The following is an 18,885-nucleotide window of genomic DNA, read 5'->3' as shown; positions in this document are numbered from 1 at the left end:
TTCATCTGGTGAAAGACAGACACCTTGACGCTGTAGTGTAATTTTCACTTTGAGCCTGCATGCTTCCAAACTGAGGGAGAAAAGTTCATTTGGCACTGGAGGTGAAACAGGAAGAACAGGCCCTTTCCTGTGATACTTCCTGACCATTGGGCAGCTCGAGTTTGTTGTGCTTTGCCTGCTTGCTGCGGTTCCATCCCTCTTGCCATACTGACCTGCAGGCCACTGCGCTAGCTGCCGGGTGGGAGCGGTGGTGGAAGTGGCGCCTGGCCAGTTGGTTGCGCTGCCCTCCTTTCCGGGGCAAAGAGAACTCCCTCTGGCTTCCTCGGCGACTGCTGTTGTTTCAGGGAGAGTGATTTGATCCTGCATTGATCAAACTGTCAGCCTGAGTGGAGCATATTTATATTTTATGAGCAAGCTGTCCTGGGAGTGACTTCTGGGCTTCACAGGGTCTTCCCTGGAGGAGGCAGGGGCCGGTGAAGTGCTCTTGGCCTCCCTCCGCATCTGTACATGCTTGTGTTGTGGTTGGTTCTGGGATCGATTCCCGCATGGTCACACTGGTGTGTGGATCAACCAATAACTGTACAGCTAGAAGTCGCAGGTGCGAAATCCAGTGGTTGAAGTCCAAGGAACCCTCTGAGGGATATTCAAGCAACGGAAGTGAGGACACAGGACTCAGAAAAGGCCAAAGAAGGCAGCAAAGCTGGGGCTGCGAATAATATGCAGAATATGATTGATAATACAATACGTATCCGTAAAGTTATTTGTCTCGTTTGAGAGAGGATCGAAGATGTGAAGGTGTCCAGTAGGTCCAGGCAGGCCAGTAATCTGCAGCTGGGGCTCTCACAGCTAAATCTGGCTTGCAGAGAAGTGCTCGCTGGTGGGGTTGGACAGTGGGGGCCAGGTGGCCATTCAGGGGATGTTTCCTCCCCTGCTTCTGAGAGATCCTGCACATGATTTCTGTGTCATTTCTCCAGGGGAGGTTTTGATTACCTTCATATTAAATGGACTTCTGAAGGACATGACCTTGGGATTGCTCTAATAGGTAGAGACCTCCTGTGAAATTCTGATGTCTTGGGATCTGCCTTTTTGCACAGTGACTCTGAATCCATTAACTGTGTTTTCAATACAAATCTGCACTCATTTTAATGGTATTTGTCTTAGAATAGCAGAATGGTTGAGTTGGAACGGGCCAATAGGGCTATCAGATCCAACCCTCTGCCAAGTGCAGGGCTCCAAGCTAAACTCTCCCTAACAGATGACTGTCTAGCTACATCTTGCATGCCTCTAGTGTGGGGAGCCACAACCTCCCTAGGCAATTAGTTTAATTGTCATCTTGTCTAACAGTCAGAATGTTTTCCTGAAATTCAGCCAGAATCTGGCTTTCTGTTGAATCTATTATTCTGTGTCCTACACTCTGGAATGATCAGAAAGAGTTCCTCACTGTGAACAATCTTTCAGGTACTTGAAGAGTGCTATCCTATCTCCCCTGCATTTTCTCTTCTCTAGGCTAAACATGTCCAGTTCTTTCAATCTCTCCTCATAAGGCTTTGTTTCTAATCCCTGCTTCATCCTTGTTGCTCTCCTCTGAACTTTTTCTGGTTTGTCTGCATTTTTCTTAAGCAGTGGTGCCCAGAACTGAACAGAGTACTCCAGATGATGCCTAACCAGTGCCAGGTATAGGGAAACTAGTGCTTCATGTGATCTGGAAGTGATATAGAAACATAGAAACAGAGCAAGTCAGAAGGGACCTCCCCGGCCATCTAGTCTGACCCCCCGGCTCTGCTTACAACATGCGCACCATGTGCATGTCCAGCCTATCCTTGAACATCCTCACCAATGGGGCCTCAACCACCTCCCGGGGAAGCCCATTCCACACCCTTGGGGTCCTAACTGTCAGGAAGTGCTTCCTGGCATCCAAATGGAACCTTGGTTCCCTGAGCTTCACTTTGTTGGAGCACGTCCTGCCCTCCTCTGCAGGGGAGAACAGGTCTCTACCCACCTCCATGTGACACCCCCTCACATACGTGTATGTTGCCAACAGATCGCCTCTGAGTCTCCTCTTCTCCAGGCTGAAAAGACCCAGTTCCCTCAGTCTTGCCTTATATGGCTTTCCCTGCAATCCGGCCACCATCCTTGTGGCCCTACTCTGCACTGACTCTAACCTGGCTATATCCTTCCTGTAACGAGGGGCCCAAAACTGAGCACAATACTCCAGTTGCGGGCGTACCAGAGTCATATAGAGTGGCAGTAATACCTCTCTCAATCTAGAAGCCACACTTCTGGCTATGCAACCAAGGGTGGCGTTCGCCCTCTTGACCGCCGCATCACACTGCTGACTCATGTTTAGCCTGCAGTCAACCAGCACCCCAAGATCCCTTTCACAAGTGCTGCTCTCCAGCCCCTTGTCCCCTAACCTGTACTTATGACACCTATTCCTATGCCCAAGTGCAAGACCTTGCACTTATCCACATTGAACACCATCCTGTTGTCTCCTGCCCACTTCCATAGTCTGTCCAGATCCTTTTGGATCTGGACTACCTGCTCCTCAGTTGTGGCCACTGCCCCAGTTTTAGTATTGTCTGCGAATTTGATCAGCAGACTGGTCACCCCTTCTTCCAAATGTCTATTAATGTAGCCTAAAATAGCCTTTTGCCTTTTTTCCAGACAAATCACACTGTTAACTCACATCAAGCTTGTGATCTGTAACAATTCACAGGTCCTTCTTGCTCCTACTATTGTTTGAGCCAAGTGTTCCTTGTAACTATGCATGCCATTTCTTTTTCCCAGGTGCAGAACTTAGCATTTGTCTTCATTAAAATTTCATTCTGTTGATTTCAGCCAAGTGCTCCAACCTGTCCAAGATTACTTTGATTTTTTTCTGCCTATTAGCTATTCCACTCAATTTTGTGTCACCCGCATAACAATAAGCACTCCCTGCACCACCTCATCCATATCCTTAATAAAAATATAGAAGAGCACTGGGCCCAGGACTGAACCCAGTGGTACCCCACTGTTAGCTCTCCTCAGTTTGAGAAGGTGTCACTGCTAAGCAATTTTTAGTTGAATTCTGTAGCCAACTATGGATCCACCTGAGAGTTGTTCCATCTAGTTCACTTTTAGCAAGTGAACTAGAATATCAGAATACCATGGGGCATTTTGTCAAACGCTTTGTTGAAGTCTGGATATATCATGTCCACAGCATTCCCACAAGAAGTGATCCAGTGAGTTAAATGCTTCAGCAGGAATCTCTTGGTCTAAATGTCAAGGGCAGAAGCAGGGCACTTTGGGCCTGTGCCTGGATGCCCAGGCGATGATGAACCACAGAGTTGCATGCTAAGAAATCTGCTTAGGCGATTAAGTCCCCACAGATCTTGGACAGGCCCTGTGGCCCACTGGATCCCTCTGGACAGGAAGGACTATAACAGGACTGCCAATCTGAGTGAGGTGTTGCCTGAGCAACAGCATCCTGGCTCTGGTGCATCCCTCTGTGTTCTTTGGCTTGGGTTGTAACTTCTTGTCCCACAGCTTTGATCTCTGGCCTTTCCTTTGATTTAGTCTCTCTCTCTCTCTCCCTCATGGCTCAACCTCTGATCTGCTCCTTGGTTCTGACTCTTACTTTTTCCCTGCCTCCAAATCCCAGCTCAGCCCCCTGGCTCCTGCTTATCAACTCCTGACTCATCCCAGAGAGAGCTGCCCACAAGGCAGCCCTAACCCCAAGCCCGGCATGTGACCCGCCACAGCTCTCCTTGGGAAACATGATCTCATCCATGCAAAACGATCGGAAGTGCCCCAGAACCCCACAGGGGGGTGGGAAATATTTGCTGTGGAGCAAGCACCTTCCTGTTATGTTTTGAAATCTCTGCAGGACTCTGTATGTGCTTGGTGTTATTCTTGTAGGAAGTAACCCACCCCTCCCTGTTTTGTTGACATTGGTCTCCTGCAACAATAGGCATGGCATCTTCTTGGCTGCCACTTGGGCTTTCCTTTTTAATTTACAAACCACCAACAGATGCGACTGGCTCAGCTTCCCTTGTTCCATGTGGGTCAAACCGAGCATTGTCCTCTCACCATGTTAATTAAGGGAGTGTTTGATGTCAAGCCTTATTTTGCAGAGCCTGAAACAGATGGAAGGGAGCTTTCTTGGGAATTTAAGATGAAGCAACAAGCTATTTGTAACCCAAACAGGAAAACAGAGCTTTTAATGCTAACTGGAGCAGGAGGGGCACTTTGACTGAGTTCAGGGGATGAGGCACGCTCGTTACTGCTGCCAGCAATAATGGGAGCTCAGATACGCTCAACTGCTGCAGGCAGCAGAGCTTGCTCCTCAAATCTTGTGGAAATCTGCAAGGCTTTGGTCGGATCTGTTCCACGCGGGTCAGTGGAGTATATTTGCTTTGTGTGGTCTAAAAAGCCAGATATGTTCTCTGTGCTTATTTCTTGACATAGAAACTCAGAATTTATGTCTTTGTGTGTAATGGACAGTTGTGTGTTTGATAGAAAGTCTTGAATTCAGTTCTGTGAGAGAAGTTGGAGCTTCAGCATGTCTGCATTGAAGTAAAATCTCATTTTGAACTGGAGTCATGTTTTTAAAGGGTAAGCTTACTATATATGTAAACAAACAAACAGGTTACATAAAATTACTCTGCATTTGTTCTTCTTTTAAAAGCTATCAACAGCAATTGCATTTAGTCAGTCCTGTTGTCCCTTGCCTCACCATCTATTTTCCTAATTGGAGTGCCACTTTTCCAGGCTAATTTCTAATGTGATTTGGCAGTGGTTTGGCATTTGGGGAATGAGTGACTGCCAAAGAAGGACAGAACAAGCTACAGATTTTTTTTATTTTTATTTTTATTTTGCCAAGAAGATATGAGGTCTCTCTTATTGTTCTTTCATTTCACTTTTCAGAAAACAGAGTTAGCACATGTAATTAGTTGATACATTTGAGGTCATGATTTTAAAGAAGCAACTGTTTTGATTCTGCTGTAAATAACCACATCTTGGAAGGAGGGATTTACGTTAAGCCAAGTTGGTAGTGAAATTGTTCAGTGATTTTTCAGAGTGCTTTCAGGAAGCAGATTTTTTTTTTTTATTCTTAACATATTTACTTTTTCAAAGGTGTGGAATTTTACAGTTACACAAAGGGGGCAGGATTGGCTAATCCACTTAGTTATCCTAAATGAACTTATCCAAAATCCAAGCAGTAAGGAAGTTTCCTTTATCACACTGATTACATCAGGCTGCAATCCTATAAGCATCTATCTAGGAAAGAAGTCCACTGAATGCCATGATGCTTACTTCTGTATAGGACTGTGCTGTAGGAGAAGCAGTTTCAGTCATTATCCAGAAGTGGTCTGAGCAGATTCAGTCTGCCCAGTGTGATTCAATCCAAGGAGGTTCCACGCGGACAAACCAATCCAACAGCTTTGGTTCGTTTGAGAAGTTTTCTTGAAAAGCAGTAAACTTTGAAATTTACTAGGAATAAGGGATGCAGGGCTTGTCTGCGCAGCTTTTCTGATTGTTTTTGACAGTCACTCTTTGCAGCTTCTACAAACCCCTCTGGTCTTGAACTGGAAGATTCCGTAATACCCCAAAGCATGGCCGGGAGGTATGAGGAGATCTGGAAGACCAACCCCACCCCAACCAGTAAAGTTCTGCCTGTCTCAAACAACCCAGTATCCATCTGGAGCAGCCAGCAATCCCCATCATGTGCCCACCCCAAAGAACAGGGAGTGGGGCATAGAGGCTCTTCAGCAGCTTTTTAAACAAACTTACTGCTACTTACAACGGATTAGGGTACCATTATGTTCTACCCCCTGGGACAAATAGCTTCAGCGGAGGGGATAGGTTGCAAACCACATGGGATCCTAATTCTCTTTGCCCCTTCCCCCTTGGTGCAGTAACTATTAAGCTTGTTAAAAGTGGGCAATCTGTTCATCAATCATATCTAGTTGTCCCCAGTGTGGAAAATGACCGCACAAAACAACAACTCAGGAACTAAAGGGACAAAGTGATTGAGACCTTGGATCTTTGGCGGAGCCCTGACAGCAGGGGAAAGCCGCACATCAGTGGCTACTGACCATTATGGCTGTGTGCAACTTCCAGTACCAGAGGCAGGATGAATGCTGTCCTGCTTGTACTTTGTCTGTGAGCTTCCTGCAGCAGCTGGTTGGGTGGTTGACACAGCCCCTTGCCACGATCCAGCATGGTTTTTCAGACGGGGTTTGGCTGTATGGGCCCCTGTTTATAGTTCTGGAGCTGCTTTCCTGTGGGCAAGTTGCAAGACTGAAGCCTTCTGGAACATACTCTGTTTACTTCCTTTGCTTTTGGCCCAGGCCACAGCCAGCTATTTTAAAGACATTTTCCTTCTTCTGCTAGTCTACTAATTACTGAAGGCCTTTCTCCTATGCATTCTTTTCTTCTTTACTGAGCTTCTATTAGTTGGAATAAGGTAACACTGGATGGGAAAAACGGGGAAAGGGAAGCATAAGCTTAGCAAAGCGACAGGAAATTGGAGGAGGGAAAAGTTTGGTCAAGGGGCTGAGGCAGCCCTAAACTCAGGATAATCTTTACCTCCCCTGAGTTTTAGGGTCGGGGGTTTGTCTAAAGTATTTTTCTTCTGCTGACTGTCAGAAAAATATACATCCCATTTGTTGCCCTTCTTCTCCCATCCTGGGAGGATGAAGTGTTTGACCTTCTTAGAAGTAAAGAAGAGTCAGGAAAATTTACAGCGAGAATGGTTGGCTTGGAATTCTTTTGCCAACTGGCTCGATTTAAGCGTGATTCTCCCGTCTCATTCAGTGCTCCATGTGAGACCAGGAGGCATTTACCCAACACGGAACCAGTTTGGTATCGCAATACTGGACTACTGGACTGAGTTTTAGTCCCCACTCAGCCATGAAGTCCACTGGGTGACTTAGGGCCAATAATTGAGATCTGACCTAGCCTCCCTCACAGGGTTGTTGTGAAGATAAAATGAAAAGGAGGGAGATCATGTTCAGTGCCTTGTGCTTCTTGGAAAAAAAGGCATACATACTATACATGCAACCAGTGTAGGATAGATATGTGTACCTGCCTAGATGGTCTGGGGACACTCCAAAGAGCACACATGGTGCTAAAAGTTTAGATCTCTGGGAACAGCCCTGCCTGGTGCAAGGAACTGGGTTGCCTTTCTCCTATGGGGTTGAGACAAGTCTGACAACTGCAGCTGCTGCTCACTTGGAGTGGTGCAGCAATGCTTAACAGTGTTTCACTAGAGAAAGTAGCAGACACGTCTTGATAAAAACACAAAGCTATGCTGGTCCATGCGGGAAAAAATTCTGGCAGGCTAGAGAGGTGAGAACCCAAAACCCTCAGTTAGGCCATAGCTTTATTAGGACCAGACTCGCTGCCACAGAGTACTGTAGAAGCTGTTTCTTTCCATCAGATCAGGTGGTATAAGAGACGGGGATGAAACAGAAACATTCAAAATTAGGCCTATTCTTGTGGCTGTGAGATCTGAAATTTGATTGCAACCGGAATGAGCCACTGATACGTTTTGCCGCTATCAGATAACACTCATTCTGGTACAAAAAAAGGAAGAAAGGACAAAGAAAAAGTAGCTGAGCCCCGTTTCTGCAAACACCAGGACAGGCTTCAACTCTGATCTGGCTGATCCAAGGAAATGGCTTAGCCCAAACTGTCTCCAGCAGGGAAGCAAGTAATGAGGCTTATCTGGGTGGGTGGTCAGGAGGAAGTGAGAACTCCAAGCTGATTGCTTCCTGCAACTTCACATCTTACCCCTGACTTTAGAAGGGTCTAAGATGTCAACCCCGCCCCCCATACACACACACACACACACACACACACACACACACACCACCACCACCACCACCACCACCACCACTGGGCTTTGTTTTTCTCTTACACTCGGGCTGCACATGCACCCTGTTGCCGCTTGCAGCAGAAGAACTGCTTGCGCACGGTCTGGGCACACCTCTCCAGGGTGGGTGAGCACAGGCAGGCTGAGCACAGTCTTTGGGCCTGGCGCAAACAGAGCGGAATGTGGGGTTGCTGCTACACCATTATTCAAAGTAAAGCAGAGAGCTGCTGTCAAACTGATTACAAATTAGTTTTCGAAATGGTTTTCCCCTGCTCCTACTCCTTGGCCTCTCATTCCCTCCACCCTCCAGCCTAACAACTTTCTGCTTTTGCTTCCTTTTTCCCATCCTCCAGTTCCCTCTCCCCCAACAACACATGGCCTCTCACGGTTCTCGTGACATTTTTCTGGCCTTGGTTCTTTCCACTTCTTACCTCCCCCGCTTCTGGGGTCCCTGCTCCTTCTGCTCTCTTTTTGGGGGCACAGCTGAGTTGCCTCCTCGCCTCTCTGTCCTGTGGACTCCCCCGTCCATTGTTAACACAGCAAAGCACATCTGGATGGCTTGTTCCCTTCCACCAATGATGGGATTGGATTACAAGTTCCTACTCAAACGTTTTAAACAGAAATAATTGAGATTGATATGCAAACTTCCTAAGGCTAGGCTCGTTCATCCCTAGCTTATAAGAATTTACAATACCATTGCCTCATTACCTCATTTGTTGGAGTTCTGTGGTCCTTGTCTCTGGGGTTCTTTTTAGTTTATTGCTCAGTGCTTTTGAAACCCTCATTACTCACTGCACTGTTGTCTTCATTTGATAGCAATAAAGATCTGATGTTTTCAGAGTGGTAGTTTTAACTGAGCAGATACTTAACTGCTTTCAAAATATAATGTGTCTCATTACCAAGCAAATGCAGTATGTAAACAGCCATTTATCTTAATTGGTTGTAATGCACAAAGCAGGAAGGTTAAGTAGAACATAGCAAGCGCACTGTGCTGCTTCCCAGCTGTGGTGACTGCTCCAGGGATACTTGCTGCCAGCAAGGTGCTGCACCCCCAGGGCCAAATTCCCTTCCCGGGAAGATCGTGGGGCTGCATTGCAGTGGTGGGGGAGCCATCATTACAAGGGGCAAATAGGTGAGGTACCCCTCCCGTAAAGCTTTTCCTGCCTGCACCTAAGCCCAGGAGGGGGAATCTCTGCATTATAATGGAAGACATGCAACAGTCTGGAGCCTCCCAGTGATCAGTGACTGGGGGAAGAGGTGGGGCTGGTTTGGACCCCAGGCAGACCAGATTTGGCCTGTGGATCTGAGGTTCGATAGTTCTGTGCTGCACATGCCCCTGAGGTTTCCTATTCCTGACTGGAGGCCTTTGAATATGTGAAAAATCAGAAATTACGCACTGATGAAGTCACTTCCTTTTTCTTTTCCTGCACTGCACTACCACATTTTCTGCTTAAACAGCCCATGGATAAAGCTCCATTTCATCAGGCTGCATTTGCTTGTCCATGCAATTTATCGCATTCTCTAAATGTGGTCTGGGCATGTTCTGCTGCTGAATGGGCAGCTTGTGAAAAAGCTGCGGGGCTTCCAGGATACAGGCCAGTGTTTCCCTGCTGCCCTCATTGCCCCGATTTACACGTAACAGCAAATTGTGGGTTAGTTAACCCATTATCTGTCATGTGCTTCCCACACATCCCTCAGTGCATCTTTTAATGGGCAACTCAACTGGCCTGCATGCAGGAGATGATTGTGACAGGCAAGTCTGGAGCACTGGGTTATTTAGGGTTAATCCACAGCTTCTTGGAGTGAGAACTGGGTCAGAGAAGGGCAATAGGTAAACCTTGATCTGTGACCCATGACCCCAGTGAATTTAGTCACTAGCCCAGTATTTTCTGCACTGACTGGAAGTAGCTCTTCCGTGAGAGGCAGAGGTGCTTCCCAGAACCTGGTAGCTTCTACTTCTAGTGGGAGATGCTGGGGACTGAGTCTGCTTTGTGCAAAGCATAAGCCCTCCTTTATGGTAGCACTCCCCACAATTGTTTATTTCCTCTGCATATTTCTGAATTCCCTCCCCATTCAACATGCTGTGGCCGAATCCAGTGTGTGGTTTATAATAAAGCCACAAGACCAATAAAATGCAGCCATTTCAAATGAAGCTAAACAAAACTGATAAAACATGTAACACTAAGCCCTTCTAAAACCAGGCAGCAGTTTTAATCAGTAAAATCCCCCTGGAGCAGTATCAGCCTTACTGGTTGCCTATAGACAAATAATAAGGTCCACTGGAAGGCAGGGCCGTCGCATGGGCCTGATGGGCACTTGCCTGTGGGCCCCATACTAATCCGTGTATGTTAACCCTTGACAAATTGGAAAACTTCCAAAATTAACTCTGGTTGTAGTTGTCGTAGGGGCCCCAGTACACTGCTTTGCCCGGGGCCCATCATGCTATTGGAAGGGTTCCACAACTGGGGTGCTGCTGCAGAGAAGGCCCTGCCTTCAGCCCCCACTAACGTCACCTTCTAATAGGGCTTCACAAGAAGAATGTGCCCTCAGGGAAGGGTTGTACAGGCAGAGGTGTTTTCTTCAGGTTTCTAAGCTGGAGACCCACAGGTGGGAACCGCCACCTTGAATTTGGCTGAGAAACAAACAGGAAGTTTGTGATGCTTTCCCCAGGCTGGTCTTAGATGGTCTACAAAATGCACACCAAAATGAAGTCTGCCAGCCACGGTTTACACCGTACATTTTTCTAGGGCAGCCCAACACAGAGCTTGTTACAGTAAGCTCACTGTGAAGTGGTTAAGGCATGAACCAATGTGGAGCGTTCTTCATGCTCTAGACTTAGGGAATGCTCCTGCGTCTCTACTCTGCAATAAGTATTCCTGTCATCTCTAAATACCAATATTATTTCCTGTGTAAATCTACCCTATCCCTTGATAAATACGGAATGACTACCCAGTCAGCTACGTGCTTCTGCTTCATAAAAATGTGAAGCATCTTCCTGCAGTCCATGTCTGAGCTGTTCTGCTTTTTTATAAATCAGTAAGCCAGCTGAGCTTTGTAGCAACTCTGAATTTAGTGAGATACCTTTATTTATTTAGACTACAATGCTCACAGATTGGGGACCTCCAGCAGTGCCATCCTAGCTCCTAAGGCTTTGATGTTTTTCTGGGTTTTGATCACATGCTGCTGCATCAACAGCTCCAGAGCTTGAGGTATTAGAAAGCATCTGAAGAAGTTGCCATGCCAGAAGCATGCAAGGCCTGGGCAGCAGCTGTTTCTATGCCTGTTCCTTTGGTGCCCAGGGGGATTGGCCAAGGGAGGGACAGAGCTTCTGGGTTATCTGCAGCCCCTCTGAGTTATAAAAAGCAAACATGGAGGCCACTCTGTTTTATGGGGGGCAGGGAGAGAGAGGGAGGAAAAATCAGGCTTTTGTGGGGGTCTTTTGTGTTTTGACCTGGAGAATAACGTGTTATTTGATAGATGTAGATTCTCTCATTTAATTCTCTCATTTGTGCTAATTTTGCAAATGACAATCGCTGTGTTGGTATTTTGCAAATCTTAGAAAGCTCTTTCTACACAGTTACAACACCAAGTAATTGGCTAAGCTTTAGTATGTTAGCAGCTGCACTGAGGCCAGGCAGGCTGAGCTTTTCTGAACTTTGTGTTGCATGTGAGCCGAGCTGACCCCCAAATGCAAAACAGTGTGGAACAGATGCTTTCTAGTGCTGCATTAAGTGCATACACTTAAAGGGCTTGCAAGATTTCACAGGATTATCAACCCCACTGGGGTCCATTTCCCAGATAGTTTCCAGATGTATATTTAAGGAAGTAGTTGATGTTGCTGTTTTTGTAACGTGTGAGTGAGCAGTCAGACATTCATTTGAGATGTGTGCCTGGCAAACAAGCTTTTGCCTATTTTGCAAGAGGGTGATTGCAGATTTACACTTGCTCATGTATGTAGAGCGATGATATCTATTTTCAGCCATTTTCCTTCTGGACACTAGCTCCCTGGTTATCTTGATAATGAGAACAGAAAAAAAACATAATATGAAAAGTATTCTTGAGGTAACATAGGCCTTGCAGAAAGGGTCTGATAGTGCTAGGCTTGGGGGTTTTTTTTTTAAGTGGCTCTGGATTTTTTTGGGAAAACCGGATGGTGGATGCCTGTGCCATTTGAGTGTGTAGGTTCCAGCTAGTAAGCCACCATGGTTTTAATCTCTGAATGAGTGTCTTGCAGTTGGAGCCCATATTAGTTGAATAAATGCAGCAAGACAAACTTCAAGGGCAAGAAGCTATGATTGCTGAAGACCAAAGAGTTGGAAGGGAGTTGGAATGGGTAATAAGTTACCCATTTCATCCCAGGGATCCACTGGTTTGTGAGCACCCACAGACTTCTTTGAAGTCTTGAGGACACTCCCTGGGTTTTGGTGCTCTCTGGAGAGGCTTGGAAATCAGTAAGAAATTCATCCGTTTCTCTTAAGATCCCTGAGGTCCCATCCTTTCCCAGGCTGAGAATGTGAGTTGAGTTATTAAAAGGAGTGGTTTGAAGGGCCTCATTTAATGAAACATGACTTTGCTGAATAGTTGCCAAGCATGGGAGCCTGAACTTTGTGATTTTGCTTGTGTCCCTGCTGACAGTAACCTCATCAACTTGATTGTGTTGCTTAAACTTGATTATTTTTATAAATTTCAGCTCTGAAGAGATCCTTTGAGGTTGAAGAAGTAGATCAGCCATCCAATTCTTCCACTCCACAAAGAAGAACACCCAACCCTCTTGGTCGGTCTGCAGTATCCAGCTCCACACAGAAATTCCAGGAGCTTGGCACCAGGAATTCAGAGAGTCCTTCCAGACATGTGGAGTCTTCTGCACAAAGGTCTCCTAAGTCCTCTCTGAGGAGAGTTGAGCTCTCTGGACCAAAACATCCTGAGACAGTGTCCAGAAGAACAGAAATCTCCATTGATATCTCATCAAAGCAAGTGGAAAACTCCAGTTCAGGAGCGTCAAGATTTGGCCTCAAGAGAGCAGATGTGTTGGGGCACAAGCCCCCTGAGACTGCTCCAAGAAGGACTGAGATCAATATAGGGAAGCCCCAGGACCAAGCTCTTCGCAGAATGGAAGTCCCTTCAAAGATTCCTGAACCAACACAACGCAGAGTTGAAGCTACTAGTCCACCTATGCCTGATGTTGCCACCAAACGTGTGGAGATCCAGGTAACAAAATCTTCAGAGGTTCCAGTACCACCAGTCAGGCAGACTGAAAATGTGGAGCTTTTCTCAGCCAATCAGCATCCGCCAACAGAAACAAAGTTACAATTAGCAGTGACTGAAATCCCACCCAAAAGCCAAGAAGGTAAGAAGAGGACTTGATTTTTGTGTGTGTGTGTGTGTGAATGCTCTTCTTTGGGGGTAGAATCAGTTACTGTTTTGGAGGTGCAGCTTAGTGCTTTGGCTTGTGGTTGTTTGCGCATAGCTCACCTTAGAGTTTTCCAGCATTAGGGAATTAGGTTTAATTTTGTGTGCTTTATATTACCACAAGCATGTCCATAAGCATGTATGTGTATTTATTGCAAAATGGTCCAGCATTCAAGTTCACTGCAGACTTTTAGAAAAGAACCGTGTGCCTTTTGGATGCCACTGGATATTCCTGTTGGTTCATTTGTTGTTTAATGTGAACTCTGTTACCGCACTGACTCCATTAGAGGTGCTGCGGGATTCTGACCCTAGGCCAATTTCACTTAAGTGAGAATATGGCAGAAATTTGGTGTTTCCATTGGTGCTTCCATCCTGGGAATTCTCTGTTACGTGATTTCCAGTGTAACTGATGCATTTTAAATGTTCCTTGTACACAGTAGATTTTCTGAGGAAATCCTACTAGGGCAGGACTATCCAATTTATGATCATAACCCACTAGCTTTGTATTGTAGCCTGCCGGAGTGCCAACCAACCAGTTATAGACAGCTGTCAAAAACAGGAGGGCTGCTTTTGCTTTTATGGAGCCAAAGTAGTTTATGCTAGTACCATCACAAATTTCAGAGATAGAATAATTGTACATGTTCAAAGGTCTCTGTTCAATGTTTCTTTGCTTTTTTGGAATAGAGCTGATGGGGAAGCGTTCAGATGGAGATGTGTATGGAGTGGGGGGCAGGAAGGAAGGGAAAATGGTCTGTTTCCAAATTTTTCAGAAAAAGCAAACAAACCAAGGACTCCCCGACCCCCAATTTTTCTGTATTTTTTTCCCTGGGCCTTCATATCTCTACCTTCAAATATCATCTGTATACCTTGCATTTAGGTGACTTGGTTCATTTTATATGAACATTTTTATTATTTTTCATGCCTTCCATGGTTTGCTTTGAATGGTTTTTTGTAGTTGTTGTTGTTGTAAAGCCATGGTTAGTTTGACGTGACACGAAGCCTGGAAGTGATGCTACAGACTTGCATAGTGGCAGCCTCAAAAAGGCTCCCTGGGGCTTTCGCTCATCTTCAATGAGTCCTCCATTTGTCGTTCTCTAGGGGAAAAGCAGGCAGGCAGGCAGGCAGGCAGAGTGTTCAGAATGCCCCTTCCAGGTATTCCCCTGCACACGTGCAGCATCTCAGGAGTGGGGAGAGGGGGATGCTCACTGGCTGTGTGTTCCCAGCCTCCTGGCTGTGCTCACATAGGACTCACTTCTGAGTTTGTGCACTGCCCCATTAGAGCTCTAAAGCTGGCTGGGAGCCCACCTGGGCAGGAACGCCTCCCCACTGCAGAGGTTTGGGCTTCAGGGAGGGGGCTGGGCTGGGCTGGGCTGGGCTGCTGAAAATGTGGCAGAAGGGACCAAGCCCTTGAGCACATTCCTCTTCTCCCTACATACCTGGTAGTGCTGTGCAAACAGGGATATTGATCAGGGCTGCTTTCACAAGGGGTTTGGAAAAGATTGAAAAAGGTGTCTTTCCCAAATCTTGGAGTTTTGATTGGGCTCGATTGCATGACCCACAGTTTGGCATTGCTAAACTGAAGGGGCTAAGAAGAATTCCAGAGGCAAATATAAGATCTCCTTGCCTTTTCCCAAAATGATTCTGGGTCTACTTGGCAAGCAGGGCAGGTATGATGCTTGTTACTGTCACCCAGTGTCGGGCAGCATCACTAACCAGAGGGGAACCCCTTCCCATCTCCCCTAATCTCTTCCTCTCTGTATTAAGGAAATAAATAGTGCGCCCTTAACAGCTGCCCTTGGCTGCCCTTTGTGGGGCTGAGGGTATGCTTTTCCAGTGCCTGCATGCGTTCCCCGAGAGGCTGAAATTCTGCTCCTAAGTCAAAGGAGCCAGCAATAAGAGCTTAAGGCTAATCTATGCAGGTACTGAGAGTAGTTTAGTCCAACCCATTTTGCCTTTGGCCAGTCCCTTTTTGCTTTCAGCATCTTTCAGAAATGCAGGGGAGCTCCCCAAAGTTCTTCTGAAACTGCACTCAGCCTTGGCTGACAAAGGCCTGTAATTGCATTTCAGTCACATGTCTGCGCCTGGCAGTTGCCATCGTGAAGGCCCCGTGTATGATTTTGCTGGGCATCGTCTGCCACGTGCTTCCTCTAAAAGTTAAGCCTCAGAGCATGTCCATCACTCTTCCTGCACTCCGTCTTAAAACTGTTACAAGCTGTAGACTTTGGAGAAAGTTCACGCCCAGCTTTTATTCCCTCTCTTTCACACACACGATGCCCATTCCTCACTGGGCTTAACATCCTGTCCTAATTGTAAGTGGATTTTAGATTTCTTTCTAACAAATCAGTGTGATGACCTGCGATTTTTATTATTTATTTATTTATGTGATATATTTATAGCCCGTCCTATACAAAAATTGTCTCGGACAAAATGTTTAGGTGCTTTGGAGAATGACTCATTTAACCACCCAGGCACTGCTTTGACTCAACACTGCTACCTGTAACTTTTGTATTATTTGCGCTGAATCCTGCTGTGAACAGTTTGCTTTCCAGCACTAGATTTGAACTGAGCTGAGTCTGGGAAATGGAGTATCCTAGGAACTAACCCTGACAAAGCCTTGCGGTTGAATAGGATGAGGATCACTGCTGGAGCTGCATTTGCCTTGGTCTATCCTTTCAGCTCCCAAAAAAGGGGACATCTGATATACCTCTTAAGCATTCTAGCACTGGGAACCTCTCTCTGAGGAATGTGTTCAGCCAGCAAGGTTGTGATATGCATGTGGCATTCCAGTCATCATGATGCTTTGGCATGCAGACTCATTTTACTGTGGCAAACAAATCAAATGAAAATCTTTAGCACAATCCCAGATCCTGTCTTCTCTGGCCCTTGCTTTCCTCTTCTATCTTGTTCTCAATTTCAGTTAGTCTAGTTACACATTACATCGCCTGTTCTCCCTCCTCCTTGCCACCAAATCTTGTCTTATTTTATGGTCATTTGCTTAAAAAGGCCAATAGACTTCCCAGCCTAAGACCTTCAGAGAACTTTCCATTCCCTGCTTACTGATTCCCCCTTTCTCTCTCCTGCCAGGTACTGTTTTCCTGTCAATAGTTAGGTCCTCTTTGTCTTGGCCATTCCATGAATATGCTGTTTGTGGATTAATAATCAGAGTGAAATGCCCCTTCTGTTTTTGGCTGTGCCAGACAGACTGTCTTCACCTCCCATTTCTCCCTTTCTCTACAGAGCATCTTAATTTTTGCTATGACTACCCTGGACGTGTGGTAGGAGTCAGTCCTTGTCTTGGTTATCATCCAGTAATTTTTTCCCCTTAGGTGCTTGGGACACTTGGCAGTCCAGATGTCTGTGCAGTGGGTCTGTCCAGTTTTCAGTTTCATACTGCTGTGCCTCCCTGGGATATGAGGGGTTTTGCTCTGTGTTTATTGTACAGGAAGGTTTGGGGGCTGCTTTGACTTGGGAACAGGTGAAGGTATGGGGAACCACTCACACTGTCACTTGCCACCAATTTTTGTCCGTAGCTGTTCTTGAGCTCCTGTAATTGAACTATTCCTTGTCACTCGTGCCCTGGAATTTGGAGACAGGTGTTGCATTTATATGGCCTTTGTGTGATAATCACAGGATTCTCCAAATCGGCTCTTCACTGCCATACAGAAAAACTGTGCTCTACTGAAAAAGGCATTATTTATATCCCAAGGTTTTATCCAAGCTCCTCGTAGAGCAGCAATAGGGAGTTTGTTGCCCTCGATATGTTTTGGCCTACAACACCCATGATCCTTCACCATTGTCTATGCTGGCTAGGTCTAATAGAATTTGTGGCCCTCCAGATGTGCTGATCCACAAGTTGCTCACTTGTGCCAGGGTGGAAAAGAATTATTGGAAGAATAGGCCATAGGAGGCATGGCTGAGCTGCTGTCTTCTCATTCCTTTATGCTTCCTTGTGGAACAAAAGGAAATTGTGAGGATGTATCTGGAAGAAACAGCCCGTGGAAGCATAAAGCTAGTTGCATTGGGCAGAGCTTTAAAAGCAGACCCTGCTGACTTTCACTCAAATTTTGGCAAGCAACTAGAATGAAAATTTAGGATTTCATTCAGTGGTTTTCATAGGAGTATCATGGTAGAATCAGGAAAACCCATAAAACTTGTAAAATCAAACCAGACCTATTTACGCCCTCCTTTACCGTTTTGTTAGAAGATGGGATCCTTGGTGAAGGAAAGCAGCAAAGCAAATACTAGATAGCAGCAATTACTTTAAGATCAACATTAGAACAATGACTCAGTCAAAAGGAAGGGGGCATCTTGTCAGCATCAAAAGGGCCCTTTTTCAGCAAGCTTGTATTGTTGGATTGTTAAATGATCTCTGGCTGGGTCTTGCCTGCTTTACCCGTAAAGGAAGCTTTGCCTCCTAATGGGTGGCTCCTGGTGACGTCATTACAGAGCCAAATCCTACTGGCTGTGTAGCAGTGTGATGTCATCACATCTTGTTCGTTCTCCCTGACTTTTCAAAAAGAGAGGAGATGGGGGGGGGGGGGCTTTAGAACAGCAGCAGCAGCAGCAGAAGGGAAAATGTGTATGTGAAGAGCTGCAAACACCCATTTGAAGGGGGGGTGGAGGGGGGGTCACCATCAGAGTGGAAATCAGCATCATGCCTGACGGAGTCCAAAGACACAGAGCCCAAGTCAGAGAGTCCTGGAACAGCTGCCTTGGAAGACAGGAGCTGAGTTTGATTGAAAGGGGGCTCCAGTATCCCAGGGCAGCTGCTGGGAGTAAGGCTGGAACAACGGCGGCAGCTGTCTGGCAAGAGATATAAAACATGAGACAGCCACAGGCAGGGCGTTGAAAACAAAGGGGGCTTTCAGTCCTGAGGAGTCCCTGCGCCAGTATAAGCAAAGAGTCAAAGGCAAGCAGGACCGAAGGATTCCCCTTGCACACCTCCGTTCAAGTCGCCTCTTGTGCAGATTTATAGCCCAGGAGCAGAGGTAACAGCGCTACTTCTGTTTCTCTAAAGCAATCCCAGCAATTCCTGATTATCTTCTGCTCTCTTCCCACACCTGCTTCATCCTTTTCCCTGCCGGCTTTGTTGTTTGCACTGCCTCTTCCTCCTCCTTCAAGAAACGTCTCCCTGGTCTCATGGGCCTGATGCAGATTGGCCACCATAATGTCATAGATATTGTACAAAGTGAAAAGGGCTGGTGGGGAGGGTATCAAAGGCTACATTTAGTTTCAAAGTTCCTGCATGACCAGTCCAGGACTAATATTCATAGGCTGTGGAGAACTACAATTCAGCTCCAAAACCTGCTGTTTTCTGTGTTTCTGTTCATTGTTTGCAGGTCGCCTCATGGTTTTGTCTTCAGCTTGTTTCCTTCTCAAAATGGGAGTGGGTGAAGAAGTTCTTGCAGGCTTTAATTATATTAGAAGCTTGCTTGCTATTAAGATCTCAGCTTACTCAAATGCATTATAGGACTAAAAAGCAATGGGAAAGTTTACTTTGAAACTTCGAGCCAGTCATAATCGCTGGATACCTGTCTCCAGTGCTGATCAGAAAGTACAGGTACCCTGCAGGGCAGAGAGCAGGCATCAACAAAGACACTGCTGCTGGGGAACGTGGG

The 18,885-nt window shown here is 46.2% G+C and overlaps 1 protein-coding gene across 4 annotated transcripts in view; it reads left to right on the top strand.

Moving 5' to 3' along the window:
- Window positions 1–18,885, top strand: part of SEPTIN9 (septin 9) — a 238,280-nt gene that overhangs the window by 120,863 nt on the left and 98,532 nt on the right. For all 4 annotated transcript variants that reach the window (XM_044454011.1, XM_044454010.1, XM_044454013.1 and 1 more), the window contains one exon: window positions 12,549–13,205. In XM_044454011.1, the coding sequence (XP_044309946.1) occupies window positions 12,549–13,205 (657 nt within the window). The remainder of the gene's footprint in view (window positions 1–12,548; window positions 13,206–18,885) is intronic.

The sequence above is a fragment of the Varanus komodoensis genome, unplaced genomic scaffold (assembly GCF_004798865.1).
Source record: "Varanus komodoensis strain SLA01 unplaced genomic scaffold, ASM479886v1 scaffold7_1, whole genome shotgun sequence".
Lineage (NCBI taxonomy): Eukaryota > Metazoa > Chordata > Lepidosauria > Squamata > Varanidae > Varanus > Varanus komodoensis.
The sequence above is the reverse complement of the archived record's forward strand: the minus strand, read 5'-3'. Positions and strand labels throughout refer to the sequence as shown.